Source organism: Myxine glutinosa, chromosome 3 (assembly GCF_964187855.1).
Source record: "Myxine glutinosa chromosome 3, kmMyxGlut1.1, whole genome shotgun sequence".
Taxonomy (NCBI): domain Eukaryota; kingdom Metazoa; phylum Chordata; class Myxini; order Myxiniformes; family Myxinidae; genus Myxine; species Myxine glutinosa.
The window spans coordinates 125,703,068-125,726,740 of NC_136263.1; the positions used below are offsets into that span (position 1 = coordinate 125,703,068).

Consider the following 23,673-nt stretch of genomic DNA (forward strand, 5'->3'; position numbering starts at 1 on the left):
ATGAGTTACCAACGTCCAACAATAGAGGAGAGAAGAGAGGAGAAGGCTAGGGAGGAACAGTGAGCTACAATTAAGAGAGTTGGGTTATAGGGTTCATGGTGGTAATAAATATCGTGGGTAGGAATGGGGAATAATGGGACATAGGGGTACACTGGTTGCTTGAAGCCCGATCGGGAAGAGTGGGAGTGAGCCTACTTGAGTAGGTGGTTCTACCTGTGGGAGATTATGAATAACAAAGCAGTGTAGGTAGCCAAGATTTTTTGAGTTTCACACAAAAAGTATTACTGGAAGAACATGTTCCTCAAAGAGGAGCTGTGAAGATTTTAGGAATGAAAAATGAGGGGAATCAGACCACAAAAAGGCAGTAAAAAACATAGAAACTCCATTATATAGTAGTACAGAAATTATTTGCACCAGATTATACTCATGTGCTGATAGTTCATCTTTTGATTTATTATGAAGCAATCAGAAAGTTCTGCAACAGTGAGTAAAAAGCCTAAAAAATAATGTTACATTTGTGGGGGTAGATGATGACATACCCTAGTACAGATAGGATTGTGTAGTATTAGCATGGAAGAAGCATGCGAGTAAGAAGGCCGCCTCGATGCAAATAAGTAGAAAAAAAAACGGTGAGCTAAAGGAGTGTTTATGTGTCACCACACGGAGGGTGGTTTTGTGTTTTGTGTTAGTTAAATCGGGCTTAAGGATAATTCCCAGTATGTAATTGCCTCCTGTGATTTTCCCTTATGTTTTTACATTGACTCGGCCAGCCATGCAAACGAGCGCTCCATTAAACCACAACAACTGATGTAATACCGACAGAGACCTGGAAATTACAATCAGAAATAAAACCCCGCCCACCAACCGACGAGGCAACAAGGCCACACCGCTAGAGTGGGACGAGGGGCGTGGAAGCTATCGTACCCAGCTGTCCAAGCCCCGAGCTTCGTCATTGGTTGGGAGGACATGGGATGATTCAACGGAGCCCGGGCATTGGACAGAGTGTGACGTCATCGAGAGACTTCGAGAAGGGAGGGAGAAGAAGAAGTCTCTCGCTCTCTCTCTCTGGTGCTGGCTTCGTAGCGAGCTGACGCTTTCTGCCTCGGGCTCGGGGCTGCGTCTGGCTCGTATGCGTTTGCGAGGAGAGCTTTTCTGGAGCTGTTGTGGACAACTAAAAACGTTTTAGCATGAGGAGGATGGATTGGCGACGGTGGTGTTCTTTGGAGGAGCAGGGTGGGAGGGGGGGCTGAGTTGTGCTTCCCCGGATAGCAGAGGAACATGAAAGAGGGCATCATCGAAAAGTACCTCACGTTGGGACGTCGAGGAGCGCGACGCCACAGTCCATCTTGTACACGTCTCGCACGGCGGCCTCAAGGATCGCCGACCACCCGGCTCCTACTCGTAAAAGCCAAAGCTGAGTGCTGGCACATTGAAAAAGGATTTTATTTTATTTTATCATTTTCCCCTGTCATGACATTGTGAGTCTGTGAGTGGAGATGTCTCAATTAGTAATTATAGTTTTTACCTCGCCTTTCATTTTTATCTCTTGCATTTATTTTCATTAAATCCCTTATTGTTGCATTTCATTTGTGGTGTTGATTTATTTGTTATAGGGTTCAGATTAACCGCGTGTGCCGTCGTACAGGTAAGTCCTCAGTTCCTTCCCGTCCCGCCTGTGCCAAAAAAGTACAGCCAAGTTTCAAACTGCTTCCTCAGATTTAACCGTTCGGCCATCCATCTGAGGCCGGTGTTAATCGGCCACAGATGTGACAATAATTTAGGAATACGTCGTGTTGGTGTGAATCCAGTAATAGCTTCCAATAATGAAATACCATATGACAAGGAAGGAAACATAGGGGCAATACCCCTGGGCACTCATCTGGTAGAATAAAGCAGTATACTACACTGACTAAAGGTATTTTAAACCGTACCATGGCATTTTACCCAATATCAATGGTTGCTAGAAGACAGGGCAGCATATACAATCATATTAACATAATCATAAGACTTTAAACAAACAAACAAAAAACTTTTTTGGGGAGCAACGACCCACCTTAGACCCCGATTTTTTAAATACCAGGAACAAACTTTGGAACATCACGGATGATGCAGGTTGTGGTCAAGTTTTATCAGAATTGCATGTGTAGTTTCTGAGAAGAAATCAAATACCTATTTTGGGGGGAAACCCCCACCCCCTGTATATCCCCAAAGGAGCAGATTTTTTTCATGCCGTGAACAAACTTTGGTTCAGCCTGGGTGGTGAAGGTTGTGGTAATGTTTCATTGAAATTGTGTGTGTAGATTCAGAGAGGAAAGCAAATATCTATTTTGTGGGATCAAACCTGGACCCACTTTGACCCTCCGTTGATCCCCTTAGACTTCGATTTTCTTAATGCCGTGGACAAATATTGGCACATCAAGGGTGATGAAGGCTGTGGTCAAGCTTCATCAAAATAGTGTTTGTAGTTTCAGAGGAAAAAGCAAGTTCCTATTTTAGGGGGTCAAACGTGGACCCACTTTGACCCCCGGTAAACCCCCTTCTACCCCAATTTTTTTTTAATGCCGTGAACAAACTTTAGTCACAACACAACAAATATAATTTGTGCCAAGTTTGGTCACAATCCCATCAGCGGTTTTGGAGAAGAAGTTGCAAGTGTTTACGGACGGACTGACTGATGGACGGACGGACTGACGGATGGACGACGCGCCATCGCATAAGCTCCACGGAACTTCGTTCCAGGGGAGCTAGAAACCAAAGATTTGGCTCATAGATGCCCCGTTGAAAAAGTTTCAGCATGACTCAATTTTTCTATAGCTCCATGTGTGTACAAGACTGAATTGTTATGTCCAACTGGCATTGTAATGTAATACTATTGGTCGTAGGAATACTATTAAATTATCACGAGTGAACAAGGTATAAATCCTGAAATACAAAAGTGATGTTTGGTATCACATGGTGTGTTCTTTTTGTGATGGACAACAATTGAGTACAAGTTCTATAATACAATGATTGTGTAAGTAAAATGGAGATCAGACAATTATCAAAATAAAAAAAACCCAAAAAGATCGTGCAAATGAAAGAATTTTGGATAAATTTAACTCACCTTTATGCTCAGTTGCTCGTGGGCTGAGGTGCATCCTTTTCTGACACTCGTTGCAACTCATCAAAAACTTGGTCACGGCCTCACGCGGCAGGAAAGCGTAAGTTTCTGAAATCTGAACGGGAATTCAAAGTCAATATTATATCATCGGTAGGTATTTAACTATCATGAACTAAAATGATAATCCAAGTTATGTACTTAAAGCTAACAGTGAGCTAATCAATTGCAGCAATTATAATTCCTCAAGTGGTCAAGTGAATAACAGACAACAGATTATATGCAATATATATATAGAGATATATATATACAGTCGTGGCCAAAAATATTGGCACCCTTACACTTTTTTCAAATAATGCACCATTTCTTCCAGAAAATTGCTGAAATTAAAAAATGTTTTGGTATCCACAAATGTATATCTTTGGTTTGCAGTGGAACAAAACAAAAAAATCTGAAAAAATTACTAAATGCTTATTCCAAATTACTAAATGCTTTAGCTTATTCCACACAGAAATCCTAAAATGGCCTGGACAATATTATTGGCACCTTTTACAAGTTTTTTTTGTTTGTTTTTTTTGTATACTGAATCGAGGCTCGTGAAAGAGCTAACATTTACTTCACAAACAAATCAACCAGACAAACAAAATATATAAAAAGAGGGAGCGGAAGACAAGATGGGGAGAGAAGGGGAAGCACACAAACACAACATCCGAGAGCAGGGAGATGTGTGGAAGGGAGAGGGCCCGGGGGGAGGAGGCATGGGAAGGGGGGGGGGGGGGGAGGGAGAAGTATAAAACACAAGGACACCAAGGACTTCCTGGACAGAAGTTGGTATTTCAAAAAAGTGGAACTGGGGTGAAATTAGTGGGGGTAGAAAAGATCAAGGTTTTGGATGGGGGAAGATAAGAGATGGTGGTGAACAGCTGTTTTAAAGACCTGGAGGGTGGAGTGGGATTGAAGAGAGTGAGGGAGTTTGTTCCAGAGGCAGGAGAAAAGAGGAATGAAGGAGTGAAGGTGAGCAGAGTCTTGATTTTAGCAGTTTAACCATAAGAGGGTTGCAGGCAGCTCTTGTTAGAAAGTTGTTAGAAATAATTAGATTTCAAGCAGGTGATTCTCCTTTACTTTGGAATTGAACTCCACTGTTGTGAGTTGCAGGTGCCTGCTATATAAAAATCACTCATTCAACCATTTTATATGGAGAAAAGGAGTCATTCTGCTGTTTTGTGTCACTGTGTGTACCACAACGAGCATGGAGAAAAGAAAGAAAACCAGAGAATTGTCTGAGGTCAGACACAAGATTTTAGCCAAGCATGGATAATCTCAAGGCTACAAGTCCATCTCCAGAGACCTTGATGTTCCTGTGTCCACCGTACGCAATGTTATCAGGAAGTTTAAGGCCCATAGAACTGTAGCCAACCTCCCTGGACGTGGCCACAAGAGAAAACTTGATCGAAGATTGCAGTGAAGGATTGTTTGAATGGTGGAGAAAGCACCTCGGTCAACTGCCAAACAGATTCAAGCTGACCTTCAGACACAATGTACGACAGTTGCAACACGCACCATCCGTCGCCAACTCAATGAAAGGCGGTTCTATGGTAGGACACCCAGGAGGACCCCACTGCTGAGAGAGAGAGACCCAGAAGAAAGCCCGACTGGAGTTTTCCAAAACACACCTGAACAAGCCACAAATCCTTCTGGGAGAATGTCCTGTGGACAAATGAGACCAAATTAGAGCTTTTTAGTAAAGCACATCATCTCTACGTTTACAGAAAACAAAATGAAGCCTTCAAAGAAAAGGACACCTTCTCTACAGTCAAACATGGAGGAGGTTCAGTGATATTTTGGGGTTGCTGTGCTGCCTCTGGCACTGGGTGCCTTGAATGTGTGCATAGCATCATGAAATCAGGATATCACCAAGGCATTTTGGAGCACAATGTTCAACCAAGTGTCAGAAAGCTGGGTCTCCGTCGAAGGTCATGTGTCTTGCAGCAGGACAATGACCCCAAACACACTTCAAAAAGCACCCAGGAATGGTTCAAGACAAAATGCTTGACTGTTCTGAAGTGGTCAGCAATGGGTCCAGATCTAAATCCCATTGCACACCTGTGGGGAGATCTGAAAACAGCAGTAGGGAGAAGGTACCCTTCAAATCTGGAAGAACTGGAGTAGTTTTCACAAGAAGAGTGGGATAAACTACCAGTAGAGAGAAGAGGAAGCTCATTCATGGCTATAGGAAGCGCTTGACTGCAGTTATTTTGTCCAAAAGCTGTGTTACCAAATATTAAGTCTAGGGTGTCAATAATTTTTTCAATGCCTTTTTTTCTGATTTAAAAGGATATATAACGTTTTGAATAAAAAACAAAGGTTCTGTAATATTAACAGTGAAATAAAGAATTGTGGAGACAAAATCCTTTGAAAATACTGAGTTATTTGGAAAAAGTGCAAGGGTGCCATATGTATATATACATTGGGGTGTATATATATATACATACATACATACATATATTATACACAACAAAGAACATTCAGGGGAACTTCCATTGGCTGAGAGTATCTATCTTAGATGTGAACTAGGGCTTTAAGAGGAGATCCAAAGTTTCTGGGCTGTCCTGGTGTTACCAACAAAAAAGGCTCTTTCTCTTCTATGCATTTATGTTGGGAAATCAAAACACAGATTCATGTTTTCTAACAAACAATTTCGGTCGTGCACAACAACCGACAAATATGTGACAATGGCTGTTTTGGAGTCTGAAATGTTACGGCTTGAATGTCAATTGGCAAAAGATAATAATGAGAGCAACCATCGTTTGTTGCTTGAAAAGAAGGCTCAGTTGAGGCAATTAATTCAAGAAAAAGCGCTTGGTTTGTTAATTCAACTCAGGATACAAAGCATAAAGGTAATCCAAGCAAATCATTATTTCACTTATAATCCGTTGATAAACCACCATGACTTGTTTTTTTTCTGTGTTGGATGCGAAACGGAATATTACACAGTCGTAAATCCTGGTGATGCAAGGTTGAATAATGGGAAACATTATTCTGAACTTTCTATAAAACAGACTGAAACAAAATTATTCCTTTACGCAACAAAACAGTCATTTAACCTTTCACGTTTCTTTCTCTAATTTTCTTTACAAATCAATCGGAGTATGTATGTATATCTGTAGGTCATGTGTTAAGGGGCTCAGCGCTTGGTTTTTGACTAACCAATCACACTTCTTGAATTATCCCATGCCCTTGCTGAGATGGATTCTGGGAAGGCTCCTGGGATTGATGGCTTACCTGCAGAATATTTTTCGGCATTTTGGGACCTGTAGCGCTCGGAGTTATTTAATATCCTGGATGCATCTGTGCTGTCTGGTGAAATACTGCTAAGTTTTAGGAGTGAGGTGGTGCGTTTTTTTTCCCCCCAAAGACCGGTCGGTGATCTCCAACAATGGCGTATTCGTGGCCAGTCTCCTTGCTTTGCACAGATTATCATGTTTTCTTGAATGTTTTGTTAAGCTGATTACCTCCACCACCAAAGGTGGATGGAGGTTATGTTTTCACCCCTGTCTGTCTGTTTCTCTGTCTGTCTGTCTGTCCGTTTGTCTGTCTGTGAACAAGATATCTCAAAAGGTTGTGGACGGATTCAGAAGAAATTTGGCAGAAAGGTAGTGTACAGGACGAAACGATGATATTTTGGTGAAGATCGAGATTCGGATCCGGCTAGTAGAATGTTTTAAGTTATTCTTCATCATTGGGAGATCGGGTCAAAAACGATACATAGCAGGATATATCAAAAAGTTAGGGATCGATTTGGACGAAACTTGTTGGACAGGTTGTGTGTGTGACGAGGAAGATTCGATTCGATTTTGGTGAAGATCGGAATATGGATTCAGATACAATAATTATTTAATTATGAAGTTATTCTTCACCATTGGGAGATGGGGCTAAAACCCGATACATAGCACGATATCTCAAAACGTTATGGACGGATTTGGACGAAACTTGGTGGTCAGGTTGGGTATGTTGCAAGACCGAATCGTTTCGATTTTGGTGAAGATCTGAATATGGATTCGGATACGAGAATTATTTAATTTTTAAGTAATTCTTCACCATTGAGAGATCGGGCAAAAAGCGATAGATAACATGATATTTAAAAAATTGGTGGACGTATTTGGACGAAACCTGGGGGATGAGTTGGTTGGACGAACATTGGGGGGATGAGAGTGGGAAAGAGAAGGGGTGAAATATTTGGGTTTATTCCTTGGATTATCACAATATGGTCATAAAATTGGGATGGCAGAACTAAAACAAGACTGAGTTGAGCAAAGAAGGCCTTGCCCCACCATTCCCATATGGACCATGTTTTACTTAATAATTTAGTTGTCTTTCTTTTATTGCATAAGTTTATGTCTCCAGAGCCACCACAGGTGTTGCTTGACGATATGATGTCGAGTCTTCTCGGGCAATGATGGCATCGCCATCATATTGCCTTTCTATGGCTGGTATACACGAGTAAGTGTGTGGTATAGTTGGGGGGGGGGGGGGGGGGGGATGGCAACTACTCTCCGTCTCTCTGCTGGCCGTTGGGGAATTCACCCTCTTCCGGCCGTGCTGTTGGAGTCGACTGGACTCTCATCTACCAGATGTGCAGAGCCATGTGCCATTTAAACCGCATGGCTGTGGACCGTTGCCCTGGTAAGGGGGGGGGGGGGGCTGGCTGACAGGTACTACACCTTGACCACAGGTGACCTGGGATTATGCAAGGCAGGGGCATCCATCTCCCTGAGGTATCGAAAGACACCCACATACCTTTGCTTAGAACAGTACAAGAAGAACTGTTTCACTCTTTCTGGTGAGGCCATCACTGGCTACGACCCAATATCATATGCTGTCGTTTGGACAAAGGTATTGAAAGCCTCGTTGATGTGAACTTCCGTGTGATGGCCTTTTGGCAGTGTTTCATTCAACGGTTATTGTATGCAGATTTCCTGCCAGACTACATTTTGAACTGTCTCATTTTGCAACAAGCAGGAGACTTCGATACTGCGTCAAAATGTTATTGATCCATCTCCACCATGTGTATATATCTCTTCCCCCATTTAAAAAAAAAATCTTTTAAGACTTTTGAATGCTTGGCCTTTCAGTGAGCTGCCAGGTGGAAACGTGTTATAAAAATGCTAGCTCATGAGTCTTTATTTCATAACCATCTTTTTCCTGGCATTTATAAAGGTCGTGATTTTTGTCAGCATTTTATATTCACGGGTATTACAAAGGTGTGCCACCTCTGAAATGATTCAAATTGGGAGTAGAAATCTGTAAGTGGCAAACTTAACAGGGATTCTGTCAAAAAGGGCACCAGGTAGCGTTTTGAGAATTGTGATCCAGAAGGTTTTGCAGCTTGGTCTACAAATGACCCAGGGTATGAAGTGTTGGTTAATAAATTGTTCTTTTTTTTTTACAAATGAGCTGTAGAGTTCATTCCGAATGAGTTTACCCCATAATGAGGTCAAATCTATTTCAGAGCATCAGTAAGGACATCTATAGGTCACGTAGTAATTTTTTTAAATTTTTTTTTCGTATACAAGATCGAGGCTCGTGAAAGAGCCAACATTAATCACACAAAAAGTTAAACCGACACATAAAACACAAAAAATAAGTGGAGCGGTAGACAAGATGGGGAGAAAGGGGGAAGGACATAAAACACAAAAAATAAGTGGAGCGGTAGACAAGATGGGGAGAGAAGGGGAAGGACATAAAACACAAAAAATAAGTGGAGCGGTAGACAAGATGGGGAGAAAGGGGGAAGGACATAAAACACAAAAAATAAGTGGAGCGGTAGACAAGATGGGGAGAAAGGGGGAAGGACATAAAACACAAAAAATAAGTGGAGCGGGAGACAAGGTGGGGAGAGAGGGGGAAGGACACAAACACAACATTTGAGAGCAGGGGCATCGGGAGAAATGTGGGAGGGGGAGGGCTTGGGGGGAGGTGGGGGAGGTATAAAACATATGAACACTGCAAGGACTTCCAGGAAAGAAGTTGGAATTTCAAAAACAAAAAAAAAAGTGTGTCTGGGATGAATTAGCGGGGGTAGAAAAGATCAAAGTTTTGGATGGGGGAAGATAAGAGATGGTGGTGAACAGCTGTTTTAAAGACCTGGAGGAAGGAGTGGGATTGAAGGGAGTGGGGGAGTTTGTTCCAGAGGCGGGAGAAAAGGGGAATGAAAGAGTGAAGGTGAGCAGAGAGCCTAGATTTTGGCAGTTTAACCATAGGAGGGTTGCAGGCAGATCTTGTGCGACCTGAAGGAATATTGGGGGGACAGAGCACAGAGAGAGCTGGGGGAGCAAGGCCGGAGAGGAGTCGGTAGAAGACAGAAAGACCACCAACCTGCCTGCGGTGAGTGAGTGAAAGGCCCTTGGAGTTAGCTTCATCGCAGGAGATTCCAATGATTCTGAAAGCTTTGGTTTCAACAGAGTGAACCCGAGCTAGGTGTGAGGCAGGAGCACCAGCCCAGAGGGGAGAGCAGTATTCCATTGAGCTGGGGATGAAAGCCTTGTATGTGGTGAGGAGCTCAGGTGTGCCAAGGAAGGACTTCGCCCGACGGAGGATGCCCAGTCGGCGACTGGCTTTGGAGGCCAGCTTGGAAATGTGGTTTTCCCAGGAAAGATCATGGCAGATAGTGAGACCCAAAAGCTTGAGCGACAGAACTTCTTGGAGAGGAATTCTCCAATTCTCCTTCTTGGGAATTTGCCACCCAAGGGGATTACTCAGTGAAAAAGATTGCTACCTGAGAGATCTCCTGCTGAACCTGTATATGGATTAATATACCGTAAGCTTGTATAGCCTGGTGTTGGCTTAGTGGTTCGGGTGCCGGCTTGGGATCCTAGGATACATGTGAACGGGTACATGCGGTTCGAATCCCGGTCGATTGCTGAATTAACACCAGGGGGGTTGACTCAGCCTGTCATCCTTCCGAGGTCGGAAAATTGAACACCAGTTCACTGGTAATTCCCTGTGTGTGGCAAGAGGCGACCAAAGGAAGGTCATCCAGCCATAAAACATTGCTTCAAAAAGGGGACCATGGTGCTCGAAAAAGGCCAACCCCTGCTCTGCGGGGAAAAATGGCCACTAAAGGTGTTTCATACTGTAAGCTTGTAACAAAGAGAACTGGTGATCTCCACTGGTGGCTGGTCCACTGGATTGTTCCATCCATCACATTAATTAGTCATTTCTCTCCTGTGTCCATTTGTTTCCCGTTTTGTTTGGTTACTGAAGACCTCTTTCATGCCTTCATTGATTGTGCAAGGCTATTTCCCCTGTTTCATTTGTTGAATTATGCGGCTCGTAAAGTGAATGTCTGAAGGTTGTGGTTTTTGTCGGCCATAGAAGAGAGGGGACTTTATCTACTTGGTATTTTATTTTTTTGGTTCATTGCCAAATGTGAACGAGTACATGCGCTGCTGCATTTTTTAATGGCCCCAGCTAAACTTGCTATACATCTATCATGAGAGGAGAGGCCGAATGTCAAACAACGATACAATAAAAAAAAGACCCCACTTCATAAGGTAAGTTACAAAAGTGAAAAGATTCAAAAGTTAAAGCTAGCATGTGAGAATGCAAGTTTATGCTTCAAGAAACATTGCACACCACGATGGTATTAATTCACTCAAATAGTATCAAACACCATGCACTCAGAGCACGACTCAAACTTTACATTAACCTTACATACGAGGTAATTATGTTCTACTTAACTTTACATTGTGCCTCCAACTTCACTGTGAGAAGGATGAACTACGAATAGATTTGTTACACGTGGATGTGATTTTGAATAAATAAATAAATAAATATAAAGCCTCATTATTGAATTATATAAAATACAATGATTTTTGCATCATGCTCTTACTGATGTTAAGACGGTTCTTATTTACTGTACTAGTACACCAGCTAACTACGGGAGGGGCAGAAAGGGTCATTTCTCTTTGGGGTACATAGATTACAGTCGATCTATGGGTGGGTCTAAAGAACATTGGGTGTGTTCATTTACCAAGTTTCTTGTGGAGAGATCGCCAAGTGGTTTAAGCATTCGAGCAAGCACTCCATTCAAAACCGTTAAGGAACGGCTGGCTTGGCAAGCGCTAGCTAGCTGCTTGGTAAATGAGCACACCCCGGCTTCCTCCCTTTCAGTTTCGTTTTAAACAGAAGGAACGAGTTTCAAAAGTTCACTACGAAAAACACCACGTTAGCTCCAGGAAGGGCCATGTTATTAACCCAACTCTTTTGGGGTACCTAGAGTACAGTAGATCTTCGCTCAGTTCTGTAAGTAAAAGTTACCTCACGCATGTCGGGATTCCTCCAAATTTCTTAATTTAGTGTTACTAGGGCATGCCCGTACTATATATAAGCTAGGACGTGCCCGTACGTGGGTGCCCGTTCCTTGCCAAAAAAAAAAAAAAAAAAAAATTTGTGTAGGGGTGTGTGTGTGTAAACATCCTAGGGCGTGCCCGTACGTGGGTGCAAAAAAACATGCGTGCAAACAACAACAACAAAAAAAAACTTTGAAACCACGTGGCAGTAACGACCACAGAACCCCCCCCCCCCCTCTATTTACATGAATGGTTTGGTCCATTCGCAACGACCACAGAACCCCCCCCCTCTATTTACATGCAATGGTTTGGTCCAAAGCGAACGGTTTGGTCCATTCGATGTGATTCGATGATTCGATGTGAATGGTTTGGTCCATTCGCAACGACCACAGAACCCCCCCCCCTCTATTTACATGAATGGTTTGGTCCATTCGCAAAGCCAAAGCGAACGACCACAGAACCCCCCCCTCTATTTACATGAATGGTTTGGTCCATTCGCAAAGCCAAAGCGAACGACCACAGAACCCCCCCCCCCCTCTATTTACATGAATGGTTTGGTCCATTCGCAACGCCAAAGCGAACGGCGAACGGCTAAATCGCCATAGCTCGGTAAGTACTTGTCCGATTAATTTCAAACCTTGAAAAGGCACATCCTCGGGTCCCCAGCAATATACCTGGCAAGTTTCAAGTATATCGGACCGGTAGTTGTCGAGAAACAGCGGTCACAGACAAACAGACGTACAGACGTACAGACGTACAAACGTACAAACGTACAGAGATTACTGGAATTATAGATAGATAAACAGCATTAGCGACTGTTTAAAAAGCTAATCATACGTGTTTGTCGTTCATGATATTCATTACCGTTCATTAATGTTCATTACTCCTGGTGGAGGCCGTTCCTCCCACGAAAACGCCAAGATAAGCTATTTATATACGTTGACTCACCGGAAAACCCCTTGGGGAGGTGGGATATTATTGGTATTAATATTGTTTTGTTGTAGCGGTTACCGGAAGCATGACACAATTACCTTGCACCAGCCGATGACGCAACCGGCGAGCGGTCACTTGTCCGGACTCGCCCGGGCGTGTCCAGACTTGCCTTTCCCGGGCGAACACTTGGCTTACCTATTTGCATACCACGCCCCGCCTGAGAGGCGTGGCTTTTGTGTGTTGAGCTTTGCTTATAAATTGCCTCCCTTTGCTTATAAATATAATTCAGTGCTTTTGAGTTCTTTCGAGTGAGCTGAAAAGAAATAGCTCAGTGAAACTTCATTCCTGGCGTCGTTCATTTTGTCTGGTGTTTATTGTGCGAGCATAGCTCCCACAATTGGTGACCCCTTTTCAAGAACATGGCGATGGAGTCATCTGTAGCTTTGAAGCTCCCGGGCTTTTGGGAATCGCACGCGGCCGTCTGGTTCGCCCAAGCGGATTCTCTCTTCGCCCTGCGGAACATCACGGAGGACACGACGCGCTAACACCCTGTGGTCTCCGCGCTCAACGCCTCCACCGCGGCCCGGGTCCTGAGCTTCCTACAGAACCGGCCGAACGCCGACAAATACGGCACGCTCAAAGGCCTACTCCTCGGTGCGTTTGGACTCACGGAGACCGAACGCGCGCGACAACTACTCGACCTCCCGGAGCTGGGTGAGGCCCGTCCATCCGAGCGCATGGATCACATGCTGGCTCTACTCGGCGACCACAGCCCAGATTTCCTCTTCCGCGAGCTGTTCCTCCGGCAGCTACCCGGGCAGGTACGGTTAGCTTTGACTAACTCGCCCATCACGGACCCTCGCGCCCTGGCCAAGGAGGCCGATAAATTTTTCTCGGCCAGGCGACACGTCGGAGCGGCCGCCTGGAACCCTGGGCCGACCGAGGCAATGCCTGCGCCACACCCGGCGCCACTACCGGCCGAGTCAGTGCCACTGGCGGCAGCGGCCGCCGCGACGTCCCGTCGACCGAACCCGAGGTGACCGCCGGAGCCTCCACCAGGGCGGACCATGTGCTATTACCACGCCAGGTTCGGGCAGAAGGCCAGAACGTGCCGCCCACCGTGCACTTTCGGCAGGTCGGGAAATGACCAGGCCGGTGCTCGCTGCCTGCCATGAGCGTCGGCCATTCAGGCAGCCTTCTGTTTATCACGGACACAGCGTCCGGGCGGCGTTTTTTGTGCGACACCGGCGCTCAGCTGAGCGTGATACCCGCCTCGGTGTAGGACAAACAGGCTGCGCTGTGCGGCCCCGCCTTGGTCGCCGCAAACGGCTCCTCCATCCGCACCTTCGGTTCGCGCAGCGTCACATTCTGCTTCGGGGGCCAGCGCTTCAGGCGGGACTTCATCACGGCGAACGTGCCCATGGCCTTGCTGGGTGCAGATTTTCTTTGCGCGCATGGGCTTTTGGTCGACGTCAAATGGCGTCGGCTCATCAACGCGGAGACCTTCAGCTCGCTCGCTTGCTCATTGAGCGGCTCCGCACCAACCAAGCTAGCCTGCGCGCTCCCGGCCGTGCACGATTTCACCCGCCTACTTGCCAAGTTTCCCGCCCTCATGCAGCCGACGTTTTCGGCCATCGCCGTCAAGGACGGCGCCGAACACCACATCCCGACCATAGGTCCACCGGTCTACGCCAGGGCTCGCCGCCTCGACCCGGCCACACTCGCCGTGGCGAAGGCAGAATTCGATGCGCTGGAGCATTTGGGCATTGTGCGGCACTCGAATAGCGCGTGGGCCTCGCCCCTGCACATCGTGCCCAAACCGGGTGGCGGATGGCGACCATGCGGAGATTACCGCCACCTCAACGACGCCACCACCCCCGACCGGTACCCGATACCACACATACAGGACTTTTCCGCCCGTTTGGCGGGGCGGGTGATCTTTTCCAAGGTCGACCTCATTCGGGGCTACCACCAGGTACCCGTCCGGCCGGCCGACGTGCTGAAGACGGCGGTAATTACACCTTTTGGCCTCTTCGAGTTCCTTCGCATGCCGTTCGGCCTTAAGAACGCGGCCCAGGCCTTCCAGCGGCTAATGCACAGCGTGCTGCGCGAGCTCACCTTCCTTTTCGTTTACCTGGACGACATTCTCGTCGCCAGCACTTCCCGGTCGGAGCACCTCATCCACCTGAGCATACTTTTTGAGCGCCTCGGCGAGCACAGCCTCATCATCAACCCGGCGAAATGCCAGTTTGGCGTAACGGCCGTCGACTTCCTGGGGCACCGCATCACGAAGCGTGGGGCCGTCCCGCTGCCGACCAAGGTGGAGGCAGTCACAAGTTTCCCACGCCCCCGCTCCATCAAGGCCCTACAGGAATTTTTGGGAATGGTAAATTTCTACCACCGGTTCGTGGCTCGCGCCGCCCAACTCATGCGCCCCCTGTACGAAGCCCTCCGGGGCAAGCCGGCCAAGCAGGACGTCGCCTGGACCACAGAGATGGACGCGGCGTTCACGGGCGCTAAGCTGGCCCTCGCCAACGCGACCATGCTGGCGCACCCGGCACTCAACGCACCCATCGCCCTCACCACGGACGCTTCCGACTACGCGGTGGGTGCCGTGCATGAACAGTGGGTGAACGGGGCTTGGCAACCGCTGGCCTTCTTCAGCCGGCAGCTGCGCCCTAACGAGCGAAAGTATCGCGCTTTCAACCGCGAGCTCCTCGGCCTTTACCTGGCTGTTCGCCACTTCCGCCATCTTTTGGAGGGCCGCCCGTTCACGGCGTTTGTGGACCACAAACCCCTGCTCTTCACCACGGCCAAGGTTACGGAGCCGTGGTCGGCCCGCCAGCAGCGTCACCTCTCCGCCATGTCCGAATTTACGACGGACATCCGGCACGTCGCGGGCAAGGACAACGCTGTGGCCGATTGCCTCTCCCGGTCCGGCGCGAACGCCGTCCACCTCGGTGTGGACTTCGCCCGCATGGCGGCCGACCAGATCGCTGACCCCACGGTGCAAGCCCTCCGGACAGCGGACACAGGCCTGCGGTCGGCCGACGTCCCCTTCGAGGACACAGGCACAGTTCTCCTGTGCGACGTTTCCCTGGGCCAACCTCGCCCCATCGTGCCCACCGGATAGCAGCGGCACATTTTTGACGCCCTCAATGGCCTTTCCCACCCGGGCCGGAAAGCATCACAGAAGCTCATGGCAGCAAAGTTCGTCTGGCACGGGCTCCGTAAGGACGTCCGCGACTGGGCCAACGCCTGTGTCGCCTGCCAACGCGCGAAGGTCCACCGGCACACCCAGGCCCCGTTGGCACCATTCGACGTGCCCACGCGGTGCTTCGACCACGTCAATGTGGACCTGGTGGGACCCCTGCCCTCCTTGCGGGGCTTCACCCACCTCCTCACGATGGTGGACAGGACCACCAGGTGGCCGGAAGCCGTCCCGCTGGCATCAACGACATCCGCCGACATGGCGCAGGCCTTCATTGGCACCTGGATTGCCCGTTTCGGCGCGCCCTCGGACATCTCCTCCGACAGAGGCCCGCAATTCGCCTCCGAGCTTTGGGGCGCGGTCGCCCAGGTCTTGGGGGTCAAGCTACACCGCACCACGGCCTACCACCCCCAAGCCAACGGCTTGTGCGAGCGGTTCTACCGCTCGATGAAGGCCGCTCTCAGGGCCAGCCTCCAGGACGACGGTTGGGCCGACAGGCTCCCGTGGGTCCTATTTGGCCTCCGAACGGCCCCTAAAGAGGACCTCCAGGCTTCCACCGCCGAGCTGGTCTACGTCCAGCCACTGCACGTGCCGGGCGAATTCATCCCTGATGCCACCGGCCCCTGGGCCGCGGCTCGCCAACGCTCGGTCCTCCAGGAGGCCGCCAGGAGATTTGCCCCCGTGCCCACGTCCCACCACGGCTGCCCCCAACCCCACGTCCCCCCAGCACTTTGCACTGCGGAGTACGTTTTTATCCGGCACGACGCACACGGGGGACCGCTCCGGCCACCGTACGATTGACCTTTCCGGGTCCTGAAGAGGGACGACGAGTCGTTCATCATCGACATCGGCGGCTAGCCAGACCACATCTCCGTGGACCGCCTCAAGCCAGCCCATTTGGACCATGACCAACCTCCACGGTTGGCCCTTCCTCCAAGACGGGGCCGTCCCCCATCATCCAAGCCCCCCGCCCGACCATCCACCGCCACGCCACCTACCACCCCCACACGAATCGCCAGGGGTCGTTTCGGCCGGGTCATCAAGACCCCCCTCAACCTGACTCTCCCGGTGCATGTTAATTCTGGGGGGGCGCATGTAGCGGTTACCGGAAGCATGACACAATTACCTTGCACCGGCCGATGACGCAACCGGCGAGCGGTCACTTGTCCGGACTCGCCCGGGCATGTCCAGACTTGCCTTTCCCGGGCGAACACTTGGCTTACCTATTTGCATATCACGCCCCGCCTGAGAAGCGTGGCTTTTGTGTGTTGAGCTTTGCTTATAAATTGCTGCCCATTCGATGGGCTGATTCAGTGCTTTTGAGTTCTTTCGAGTGAGATGAAAATAAATAGCTCAGTGAAACTTCATTCCTGGCGTCGTTCATTTTGTCCGGTTTTAGCGTGCGAGCATAGCTCCCACATTGTAATAACATTAATATTACGCCATTATCGTTAGTTTTGTTATTCGAAGCGGCCTTGGAAAAACGCCACAATTAAGCTAACTTAATATGGCTATACACTTCAACACGCAACCCATATAGTCTACTTGCCAAGCCTATAGAGCCCTCTTGTGAACCCGGAAATGTTGAGTACCCCAACGTTTTAAGTTAGAAATGTACAGTATGGGTCCCCAGCACTTAGAAACTGCCGGATGCTAACTTGCATATGTTGGGCAATTAGCAAAATTAGCATTAATAGCATTAACCCTATCAAACATAGGCCTGGGACACTGAAATTTCTGTTTCGCTCTATTGCTCCGTTTGAATGCTACAGGAAAACTCCCATCCACTCACCATAGAGACGTACCCTCCACCATATCATAAATGGCCAGGTGGCAGATGAAAAGGTGAATGTGCAAGATGCATTGAAGATCGGACAGGACATGAGCACACCGTTCTCTTCATCACTTCCTGAGAGATTTCATGCGCCCATCTCAAATAAGATGGTGACAATGACATTCACCAAAAAAAGAGTGAAGGTCAAAGCGAAAATCATATGTGACCTTGAGGCGTTGTTTGCTCGGCTGCTGGTGGTGGGGAGCAAGAGAAGAATGGAGCTCTCTGCCCTCTTTGACTACGAGCTCGGCCCGGTCCCTGCATCCATCATCGATGAGTATGGATGCCTCAGGAAGGGTAACAAGTCTGTGATCGTCCAGCGTCTTGGAATCCTTGCCCCCAATCCCCACCCACCACATGTTGTACTCGTTGATGCATCGCAGCTCATCGACCACGTTGTGTGGCCATCGTCAGGCACTGTGGCTGACCTCGCAGCCAGCATGGGGCGCCGGCTTAATCGCGACATCACCGAAACATTTGTCATCTTTGACCGGTATGAGCAAGTCTCTGCCAAAGACCACGAGAGGCAGAGAAGAGCTGGGGAGAGCTCAACAGAGTACCGACTCTCACTGACAACCGCTCTACCTAGCCACGACAAAGTGATGAAGAACAAGACAAACAAACGGAGACTGGGTGAGCTCCTGTGCACACACAGCATAGGAGATCACATCAGGATGGTCAGCAAAGCAGACAGTATTGTCACTCATGACGAGGCTGACGTCTCCCTCATCTCATACATGTTGGATGCAGCCAGTCACGGAGCTGAAACTGTCTGCATTCTCAGCGACGGCACTGATGTTTTCGTACTCATGGTCCATTGGTGCTGGAAGGTGGGTATCACATGTAACCTGCAGATGGAGAGATGGGATGGCACTATTCTCAACATCAATTCGACAGTAGAGAATCTCGGTGAGCAGTGTCGCTCCATCCTGGCTATGCATGCTCTCTCCGGATGTGACACCACCTCCTATCCCGCGGGGAAAGGGAAGGTGTCCGCACTCAAGGCCATGAGAGTAGTACCTGGTGACCTGCTTCACTTCATCGGAGAGGAGGGAGCTACTGATTTACAGATTACAGAGGCAGTGAGTGGTTTCTTCCTGGCTCTGTACAACGAGAGGGAGTCGGCATCTCTGAACGTCGCCAGATATGACATCTACCGAAAGCGCAAAACCCCCCCCCAGCACTGAAGACACTGCCTCCTACAGAGCGCAACGGTCTCCTCCATGGACGGCGTGCCCATCTACAGGTGCTGCTTTGGAAAGCAGCAGACTGCCCTGACCCACCAGCTGTGGACATAACAGAGTTTGGATGGAATAAGAAGGAAGGCGAGAAGGGAGAGGAAGTCATCATGTTGCTCCTCCTGCCGTGTTGGAAATGATCAGCTGTAGCTGCAAAGCTGGGTTAAAGCCCTGTTTAACAGCAAAGTGAAGCTGCGTAACTGCAGGCCTGGCCTGTACCAGCTACTGCTTCTGCAAAGGCTCTGATAGTACATGTTGCAACACACTCACACACTCACAGCAAGAAGAGCAATATGACAAGAATGTAGAGTCAGGAGAAGAAGATGAAGACGATGAGGATGAGTTTTATGATGAGGATATGCTTTATAACAGTGCAGAGTAAGTAGTAGAAGTGCAAGACGCTCTTTCTTGATGGAAGTTTTATGTTGTGTAACTAGTGCACATATTTTTCAGCTCTGATAATTTTGGGTATACTTGTGTTTTAATTTTGAGGATATTATTTACCCATAGTCATATTATTCTAGTTTGGTATGGTACTTGCCTTTGTTACCTCTAATACCTGTGAATAAAAGTGGAGCAATAGAGCGAAACAGAAATTTCAGTGTCCCAGGCCTATGTTTGATAGGGTTAATGCTATGAATGCTAATTTTGCTAATTGCCCAACATATGCAAGTTAGCATCCAGCAGTTTCTAAGTGCTGGGGACCCATACTGTACATTTCTAACTTAAAACTTTGGGGTACTCAACATTTCCGGGTTCACATTGCTGGCAAGTAGACTAATAGACGACAATGGCGGGGAAAACCCGCTCGGAGGAGAAAACCCCCTTGGGGGTGGGGTAAAATGAATGCGCTACAACATTGTGTAACCCTTGGTCACCCTATCAAGTTTGGTTGAGATTGTATAAGTAACAACGGAATGTGTTGGTGTCAAAAATTCAACAGACAGACGGACACAAATGGCTTATTTTAGTATGATGATATAGATGTGTTTCGGCTCATGGTAAAGCCTGGTGTTTAACGGTAAGGGTGCTGGCTTGACATCTCAGTGTGTTGAGTTCATGCCGCTGTCAGCCATTGAATTAACATCAGGTGGGTTGACTTAGCCGGTCATCCTTCTGAGGTTGACAAAATGAGTACCAGCTTACTGGGATGAATGAGCCATTCTGGTATCCTATGTTGGAGTGGCGACCTGTCCAGGATTGTGTCCAATAGCCTAGGATACTGCCTCGGCGGTCCGATACATCTGAAGATGCCAAATGGTTGTCTTCTTCTTCCAGGCTCAATGGAAGAAGTGAATAACAAACGACTCTTAGGAATGGTGGAAGGGACCGGTGGGAACAAAATAAACTTAAATTTGACAAGAAAGAAGAAATAAAGAATTGGAGTAAGACGCAAGATTTGGCAGTGAGTTCCTATTTTAAAGGACTGTAGTTGGGAACAGGTCTTGGCAGAAACTGAAAGACAATTGTAGATGTGAAGATATATGGACGAATGAGTGGGCCTAGGAGGGCAGGCTGGATTTGAGGCAAACAACGATTGGATAGATCGAGCAAACGACGGCGCATATGACTTATACCTTATTTCCATGCACTGCAACCGGTGTTGAAAACCGTTCAAACCTCGGTTGATACCAAGTTTGGTACCACATCTGATGCCACTTTTCCATATTCACTTTCCCCATCAAAACTAGCTGCCATTTTGAGCTGCCCCTGAGAAGGAGAAACCTTCAACTCAACTTTTTTGGCCAAAATGGATGATCATTAAATAAATGCATGTATACTACATTTCTGACCCAAAGGCTAAAAAACATGATATTACAAGATACACTTTCTATATTGAGAAACACCATTTTACCTTCTTTAAGTTTTAAGAAATTACAGACATTGTGACGAAGTACTTTGCTGCAAAGATCAACTTACATGGTCATCAAAACCCATAAAAAGCTTTCCAAAACCCACACCATTCCAACCTTAGCTCAAAGACCAAAATACATGTGGTCATCATATAATAAGCTGATTTTTTTGTATTAAGCTTCAACAGAAAGTGTATATACAGACTTGGCATTTAATATGGAATATATATTTTTTCTTGACTTGGGTTTACTTTCTGAACTCAGTATATCAATCTGGTGAGTTTATTTTACCCTTTGGTGATGTCTTTGTTGAAAGAACCATGTCACTGATTGTCTTTCGCAGCAAGAGGTCAATAACAGGATTATATCACAGGTGGCGTGACAAAATGTAAGGACAGGTACATTTGACGATTGGCTTCACAATCGGGTATATAAGGGTTGTTGCATTCTGTATTAGTGGAAAACAACTGCTGCACATCTACAAAAGTTATTGCCGCTTCCTCTGGAGATGGTCCGTCAACTTGACAATGCTGTTTGTCATGGAGTGGTGGCTTTACGAAATTCTGGCATGAAAGAGCGTGCTATTGCTCGGCAGTATGGCATCACTCAAGGTCAGGTGTCAAAGATCCTGAAACCAAATGCTCAGAGGGGTGTCCCTACTCCAATACCGAGGCCAGGACGTCCACGCAGAACCACAAGGAGAGATGATTGCCAGCTGCACCGGTTAGTCTGCAATGGCCGTACCAAGTCAACTAATCGGCTTAGCGCTGAGTGGCAGCAACTGACAAATGTGCCTGTATCCAGAAGGCTAGTCAACCAACGACTGGTTCAAGCAGGCTATCATGCCAGGCATCCCCTGAGAAAGCCACGCCTGACCAGACAACACAGCCAGCGCCGATTGCAGTGGGCCAGAGAGCACCGTCAATGGCAGCCAGGACACTGGAATCACGTGACCTTCAGTGACGAGTCTATATTTCTGGTCTATCGTCAAGATGGCCACGTCCGAGTGCGCAGACAAGTGCATGAAGCCCAGAAAGAAGACTGTATAGTGCCAAGAGTCCAAGCTGGAGGTGGTGGGGTGACCGTTTGGGCTGCTTTTCATGCAGGGAGCAAAACTGACCTGGTTGTTCTGAATGGAAACCTGAACCAGTTCAAGTACACGGTCATTCTGGAAGAAACATTGCTTCCATTTGCTCGTGCAGCCTTTCAAGGAAACTTTGTCTTCCAAGATGACAATGCACAGCCTCAGCGTGCTCGCATGATCCAACACTTTCTTGCTGACCGTGGTGTAGAGCATATGGAGTGGCCTGCCATGTCCCCGGATATGAATCCGATAGAGAACTTGTGGGCAGAATTAACGCGTCAAATCGACAACTTGGACCAGCAGCCCACCTCTGTGCGTGAATTGCAGCAGGCTATTGTCACTGCATGGCAAGCGATTCCTGTCCAAACCTTGGCAAATCTCGTGAACAGCATGCCTCGACGTGTACGTGCTCTACTGAATGCTCGTGGGGGTTACACGAAGTACTGAACTGTAATTTTACTGTCCGTAATCCCAGTTATAATTTAGCTTTTGTTTTTGTTGAATTTTTTTTTTGGCTAATGTGCAAAATAAAGAGATACTTCTCGAAAACGTACAGAAGTTTAACACAGTACTGTCCGTGAATTGAGTACGATATCAGTTTACATCACTTTCAAGGATCAATTTATTTGCTTCGAAATGTCAAATGTGGTTTTTGTTTCTTTTAAACGTCACATTAACAAAATCTAGAATAATTTCAACATAATTCCAATGAACTTTTGGTACTAAGTCATCTTGAAAAGTAAGTTCACCCCCACAAAAAAAATATTCCATATTAAATGCCAAGTCTGTATATATATATATATATATATATATATATATATATATATATATATATATATATATATATATATATATACAGTAATCTCTCGCTATATCGCGCTTCACTTTTCGCGGCTTCGGTACATCGCGGGTTTTTCTCGCTCGTATATGTAAAATGATATATCGGATTTTTCATTATATCGCGGGATTCTGCGGCCTATAGGTATTTTTATTTTTTTAGATTTTAATTATTTTTGCGGTAAAATAAGCATTTTCTAGCCTAAAAAATTAATAATAATAGAAATAAAAATATAACACATTAATTAAAAACTATATTAAAAGAATATTACAGTAAATCGAAATAAAATACGCATTATAAATGAGTAGACAAAGAATCGCGCATTTTGAAAGTCCCGTATTCTGGGGGTAATTAACTTGTCCATGATTCTGGGGGTAATTATCCCATCCGTAAGGAGGGTTCTTGGACGGTTCTTCACTACTTTAAGTAATTTGCAAGGTTGATGCCAAACTGTGTCCTGCAGTTTAATGATCAATATGGTTTTAAGAGTCATCATACTTTGGGTAACCTCTAATTTACAATAACTTATGTTTACAACTTAGAGACACATGATCATGATGACGATTTCGATGATGTTGTCTAAAGCTGCAATTAAATTAAGTCGCTGAGTAACATGAATGACCGAGGTTGTGGAGGATGGGATTTTTCGGTCATTACCTTTTGATACAGATGAGATATCTGCTTCATCACTGCATCAGATCAGGAATAACCACCCTCCTCACCTCCTCTCCACCCCCCACTGCTTCCTCCAAATTAACCATCAGGAAGCTGCTGCATATGCAAGAGGAAGCTAATGCATTTCTTATTAATTTTCAAAATTAATCATCATCTCTATTTTGAATAGCTCATGAAGACTTCTTTATGCTTAGGCCTCAGGTTTGATTAAAGGCAGTTTTGTCAATTATTGCCTTTTGCTTTCAAAAACACAATTTGCATCAATGTAAATACTTTGTTGTACTGTACTTGTATAGTTCCATGATCATATGTGTATGTTTGTTTGTTAATTAATTGCAATTATAAAAGAACTTGCATCAATGTACTGTACAGCTATATATACACGTACAAATATTTTTCTAATACGTAAGGACTAAGGATGGGTCTCAAAAGTGTGTTTAAGAGTGTAGAAAGGGTTCATAAGAGCGTGGGAAAGGTTTATAAGAGTATGGGGAGGGTTTTTAAAGGCTTAAAATATATAAAAATAATAAAATAAATATATGGTTTCTACTTCGCGGAT

General features: G+C 46.7%; 1 protein-coding gene across 2 annotated transcripts in view; it reads right to left on the minus strand.

The window, feature by feature from the left end:
- Nucleotides 1-23,673, minus strand: part of NOL4 (nucleolar protein 4) — a 604,446-nt gene that overhangs the window by 408,793 nt on the left and 171,980 nt on the right. For both annotated transcript variants that reach the window (XM_078774531.1, XM_068110142.2), the window contains exon 3: nt 3,104-3,215. In XM_078774531.1, the coding sequence (XP_078630657.1) occupies nt 3,104-3,215 (112 nt within the window). The remainder of the gene's footprint in view (nt 1-3,103; nt 3,216-23,673) is intronic.